At 59.4% G+C, this 6,000-nt stretch overlaps 1 protein-coding gene across 1 annotated transcript; it reads left to right on the top strand.

Moving 5' to 3' along the window:
- Window positions 1–3,838: 3,838 nt before the first annotated feature.
- On the top strand, window positions 3,839–6,000 carry NKX2-6 (NK2 homeobox 6). Its single transcript, XM_059831393.1, has 2 exons — window positions 3,839–3,971; window positions 5,408–6,000. Exons 1-2 carry the CDS (start codon window positions 3,839–3,841, stop codon window positions 5,998–6,000), a joined length of 726 nt encoding a protein of 241 aa, XP_059687376.1.

The raw sequence follows: 6,000 nt of genomic DNA on the forward strand, positions 1-6,000 counted from the left end.
TTCCTCCATCTGCCAGCACTGGGGGACACTGAATTATTCATGACGCTTCACCAAAATAATCCCATTTTAAAATAACTCCCCTGCTTAAAAGACGGCGAGAGCACTTTTAACACCGACCACTATTTTTATCTCTCGAGTGTGACACAGCAAACCCCCAAACCTCAGCAATTCCCGCCCGTACCCTCCGCTGACCCACTCCTCTTTGACAGCATGGGTGAAGGAGCACGGGGGGCATTTTCCCCCCCCCCTTTTCAGTGCTCAGCTTTGGAGTCTAGAGAAGCAAAGCTGCACATCTCTGGTGTCCAAGCAGAGGGCACTGCTGGCTAATGATTTGGGCCAGGGCTCTGCTACAGGGGTTTGGTTTAAGTCAATCCTGAAGTCCTTCTGGCACAGAAAAACCTCTCCTGCTAGCAGATATTGCTGTAGCAGCAGCTGAGGAACCCTCTCGCCATTTAATTCCCCTGATTTCAACAGGCCCCCCAAAATCCAGACATAATAGAATGGTGATAAAACCCAGTCCAACAGAGCAACCAGGGGCGGAGCAGAGCACCAGGGAAGTGCTGGCTTGTCTCAAAAGGGTAAGAGCTGGCTAAAATGGGGAAAAAAAGGAGATAAATAAAGAGCAGGAGATGACAGCCTGCCCCAGCTTTGCCGTTTCAGCCTTGCGCCCGCACTGCCTGCGCTTCATCACGTCAAGATGTCCTTCCACCCTGCCCGCACCCTGCCCGGGCTGCCCTCACCCGCCGCCAGCGCGGCAGAGACGTGGCCTTCCTCCCGCAGCCAGGCAGAAAGTGGATTCTCCACGAAAACTTGCTAAAGTTTTGAAGTTATTGTTACCCTACGGATTCTGAAAAGCAGCACATTTGACTGCTTTTTTTCCCCTGATGTTTATGAGAAAGTTTTGGAGAGGGAATCTGCTTTCCCTCACCCGCCTGCAGCTCGCTCTCTGCCATCGCTTCCATCTTCTCTGCTTTTTGTTTTATTTCACCAATGAAAAAGGACAGAAAGTAGCTGGGAAAAAGAAAAGGATATAGAAAACCCTTTTAAGTTTCCTTTCAGCTGCATCAAAGCATTCGCAAACTCCTTAGAGATGTCTATACACGTGCTCTGTACTTGCAACCCACCCCGATGCATCCACCTCACTCATTTTTCCTTTATTCCCATTATATTCCCATTATTCCCCCGTTCTGAGCATTTTAAAACCAAAACCTTCTGGCAGGGCAGGAGTGCCTCGGGAGGGCTGGCTGCCCCACCGCACTCCCAGCAGGCAGAGTCGGGTTTCCAGGGCCTCGGATGCTCCTCCGACATCGCATTGGGATCCTGATGCGTCCCAGCGATAGCTGCCAGAAATCAGATACTTTGGGAGCCGCGGCTGTGCTGCTGCCATAGAAATCATCCCGTTTAAACACCCGGCGGTGGCTAGAAGCAGCTTTCTCCTGATTTCATCTAATCTAGTTAAAAAGAGGAGTAATGTCTCCGGAGAGTTGTAATAGAATTAACTTGCCAGTCAAAAAGAAGCCAATGATTTATGATCACTTGTGATAGATCCTCTTAGTCTTCCTCCCAGAAATCCCCCAGTGGCCTCTCGCTGCCAAAACGCAGTGGCCGACAGCCGCGGTCCGTCCCCGGCACAGCGGGAAGGGCCCGAGCCCTTGCCAGTGCCGACGGCCGTGGCACCGGGAAACCTCCCGGGCACGGGGCTGGGCAGGCTCGGCAGCGGGTTTTGGCAGGGGAGCGCCTGCGGAGATGATTTGCAAGCCTCATCTAAGCCTCCGGATATGTCAGAGGCCGTGGCTGCTCTGCGAGCGAGGGAGGGCTGGATGCAGCCCATGGGGGCAAACGGAGCAGGATGGGGAGCAGCCAGCACAGCCCCACGGCCGTCGCAGGGCACTAATCCTGCCCCACTGCCAGCTGCCCTGTGTTAAGCTCCGTTTTCCTTCACTCTCCCCCAACTCGACCCACCCAGCGCCTCGTCTCTCCGCAGGTCCTGAGAGCCAAACTCCAGCCTCTCCATTAATCTCAGCCGCACCGAGTCATTAGGGGCGGATAAAGCTACTTACCCCAATTCCTTCCTGCTTGTCTCGATCCCAGCCAAGCATTTTACCTTGGCGCCGGCTGCCTCCCGCCATCAACAAGCCAAGGTGTAATGTTACTCTCTGTTTGCTCTCGCCTTTTGGTGTTTCGAGTCCCAAACAAGCCATTTAGACATGGCAATGAATCCAGCTGGAGAATGGGAAGGGGTTTTGTGAACGGGGCACAGCACCGGCCGCACAGGATGGGTTTGCAGGAGCTAACCGTGTCCGTGGGGACCACAGCGAAGGGCTGCAGGGAGCCGCTGCGGTGGCCGGCATGGGCAGGAGGCTCCAGCCCGAGGAGCCTGGGCTGCTTTAAGTGAGTCGTTCCTGCACGGGATTAGAGATTTTGGGGTCTGGGCAGCAAGTGCAATAGCCCAAAAAAAGTTAATAAAAGGACCTCCAGGTTTTCTTTCAGCGTGCAAAAGTCACAGTGAAAAATTCACACTCCTACCAAGTGTAAAGAGAGCAGGATCAGGCCCGCAGCAAGGGACAGCACAACTTGAAGCTCTCTCAGAGGAGAGGGAGTGCTCTCCAGGAGGGCAGCCCGAAAGAAACCGCTTGGGCAGGGCCCGAGCTTTACCCCCACCGAAGGGATTTCGCAGATGCTGACGGGGGGCTGCGCCGTGGGCCTGCAAAAGCATCACCGCATGCTGCGAAACCCTCCCGGGGAATGTGAGCTCAGCGTTTCTCACGATGTGTTCGATCACAATTCCTACTTTACACTGGCAAGCAAGGCACCGTGCGCAGGGATGTCCCATGGGCATGAACTCGCACAGGGCTAAAACCACGGGCTACAGGGGCCGGGAATGAACCCGAGCGTTACGCAGAAATGAGGACCGACCTGTGGAGCTGTGAGCACTTTTCTCCCCAAGTCACTGTATTTATTTTCCCTCCTGTTCCAGCCCCTCACTTCCTTGCCTGCATTTGGGTAGTTTATTTATTCAGCCTCCCCTAACAGTCCGGTTTGGCTATTTCGGTGGTGCGAGAGATACCGACCCAACCCAGACAAAAACTAGCGCTGCTCTGTCAGGGCTATCAGCAAACACCAGCCCCTGAGGCCGGCCAGGAATTTTAATTGAAATAGCCGGTCAGTGGGCTCAGATAAGGCCCAGCATCACCCCACGGCCGGTGGGGCTCCCCACTGCCCCACGGGGCTACCAGGACCCGGCCCCGCTCCCCAGACTCAGGCGGGGGGCCCTGGCCCCGCTCCATGCCCTGGTCTGCCAGCTCAGCGCCCACCCGCCAAGGCAGCACTGGGACAGACTGGGAGGGAACTGGGGCCCAGGGCTGCTGTCGGTGGGCAGCCCACGTCGGCGGGGGCTCTCGCAGCATCCCCCCCCCGGCCCGCAGGAGCTAGGTGGTCTGCGCCCCTTATCAGCCCTTATCTCCCGAAGCCGCTCGCTAATGTGACCTTAATGGAGCTAAAATCGACTCGATTTGTTTTATTGCAGCTCAGCCCAAACCCCCCCCCTTCCCCTTGTTTTGGAAATAGAGAGGCGAAGGGGTCCGGCTCCTTCCGCGGGAGCTGACGGGGAGCCGTCTCCGCGCCGCAGCCAGAGCCCCCCCGGGCCCCCCCGCCTTCCCCTGCTCCCCCAACCCCCGGGACCCCCCCGAGCCCGGCCCGGCGGCGGGGGCCGGGGGTGGTGCCTGGCCCGGCGGCAGCAGGAGGGTCAGAGGCGGGGAGCGGGTCCCGGAGCGCACAGCCCCGCTGCGGGCACGGCGGCTGCGGCCCCCCCCGCCCGCACCGCCCCGAGCCCCGGGAGATGCTGCCCACCCCCTTCTCGGTGAAGGACATCCTCAACCTGGAGCGGCCGGGAGCTGCCGGGGGACCCCGCGCCCCCCCCGGCCCCCGGGCTGCCCGCAGCCCCGCCGGGGAGGACGAGCCGCCGCCGCCGCGTAAGTGACCCGCGGGACCGGGGGGCGGCGGGGCCGGGGGGGTCCCGCCGAGCCGCTTTCGTTCCCCCGGGGTGGAACACCGAGGGCGGCGGAGGGGGCCATTGCATCCTCGCCCCCCCCGACGGCGGCCCCGCCGGAGCCGATGCTCCCCGCTGCCCGCGCGGGCCGGGGCGGGTTTCCTCCTCCCCCCCCTTTTTCCCCCAGCCTTTGTTTTTTGGGGGTTGTTGGGGCATTTTCGGGGCAGCCCCGCGCATCCCGCCCCGTCCGCCCGCGGGGAAACCAAACGGCCCGGGGGGGTGGATACGGTTGGGGTTGGGTTTGGTTTTTTTTCTGCCGAAAGGCACAAATCGCCGCCGTTTGCGATGACACAAACCTCCGTTTCGATGCTCCGTAAATTGCCCCCGCTGCGGACCGGGACCGCCGCGCCGAGGCACGACCGGCCCCGGGGATGCGGCTCGGGAGCGGCCGCCGAGGGGGGATCGGACGGGGCCCCCTTCTCCCCGCGGCTGAAATCCCACAGAGTTTCCTCTGCTCCTGTTTTCCTAATGCCCGGCGGCTGCAGAGCGGAGAAACGGGGAAACCAGTAGGACCAGAGCCTGAGCACTGGGAGGCACTGGGGTACGGAGCCAGGGAGCTGGAGAGGGCGAGAGGAGCCCGGGGAGGGCTCTCTGTCGGCTTCGCACCTGCAGACGCAGCCCTCCAGCACCCCATTTCCCCGCAGCCCCCCCTCAAATCCCCCCAGCCCCTTGCTGCGGCTGCCAGGGTACCCGAGCGCATCCCACCAGCCGGGGAGCGATCGCCCCGCAAGACCCCCGGCTAGCTCGCCTGCGACGCAAAAACCCGGCAAATTAAAAAAAAAAAACAAACCAACAACTACTTTGCATCTCCTCTCAGATCTAACAATTTTTCCTCCTTTGTTCCCAGCCCCTTCGTTTTTCTGGTTTTGCTTAAATTCAGAGAGCTGCGGGATTCCCCTTTCCTCGGGCGCTGGAGGTAAATCCTGCCAGAGGTCTGACTGCAATCGCTTCCATCCCTCCGGAGCAGGACGGTGGGAAGGGGATTTGTGTTTTGGGGTACTCGAACCAGCGGCATACCCCACTTTCCCTTGTGCCCCTCCAGGGTGGGGCTGCCACGGTGGCAGCACCCACGGCAGCACCCACAGCAGCACAGGTATCGTTAGGAGGGACCAAAAGGAGGCATTATCCAAAATTCATATAACAGTGAGTCTTCTAATTCCACCCAAAAAAAGGGAATTTTCTTGAATTCCCATTAAACATCACAGGAAAGTTCATATTAAATCTATCAACTATCAGCACTCCTTCGTCTTATTCCCAAGGGGCCCCATTCCCAATTCAATCTCTCCTTCGGAAACACACCCTCACTGGGAACAGAACTGGACTTGGGTCTCACTTTGCTTTGGGTTTTTCTCGCTGCAGGAAAATGTTTGCTCGCCCACCCCTTCCAGGCAGACGAGAAGAAAGCCGACCCCTGCCACCATCCCAAGCAGCGACAGCGGAGAAAACCCCGAGTTCTATTCTCCCAAGCTCAGGTGTTTGAACTGGAGCAACGATTTAAGCAACAGAAATACCTCTCCGCTCCGGAAAGGGAGCACCTCGCCAGCGTGCTCAAGCTCACCTCCACGCAGGTGAAAATCTGGTTCCAAAACCGGCGGTACAAGTGCAAGAGGCAAAGGCAGGATAAATCCCTGGAGCTGGCTGCCCACCCGCTGCCCCCGCGGAGGGTGGCAGTGCCTGTGCTGGTCAGGGACGGCAAACCCTGTCTCAGGGGCTCCCAGCCTTACCCAGCCCCATACAGCATCCCCGCCAGCCCTTACACCTATAGCTCTTACTACAGTGCCTATAGCAGCAGCCCGTATGGTGCTAGCTACGGGGGGGGCTACGCCGGGGTGCCCCCCAACACCGCCCCGGGCAGCCCCGCTGTGAACGTGGGTTTGGGCATGGCCAGCGCTGCTCAGCACCAGCCCGCGTGCTTGCAATCCACTGTGCAAGCGGGGATCAGGGCTTGGTAG

The sequence above is a fragment of the Gavia stellata genome, chromosome 31 (genome assembly GCF_030936135.1).
Source record: "Gavia stellata isolate bGavSte3 chromosome 31, bGavSte3.hap2, whole genome shotgun sequence".
In the NCBI taxonomy this organism is placed as follows: domain Eukaryota; kingdom Metazoa; phylum Chordata; class Aves; order Gaviiformes; family Gaviidae; genus Gavia; species Gavia stellata.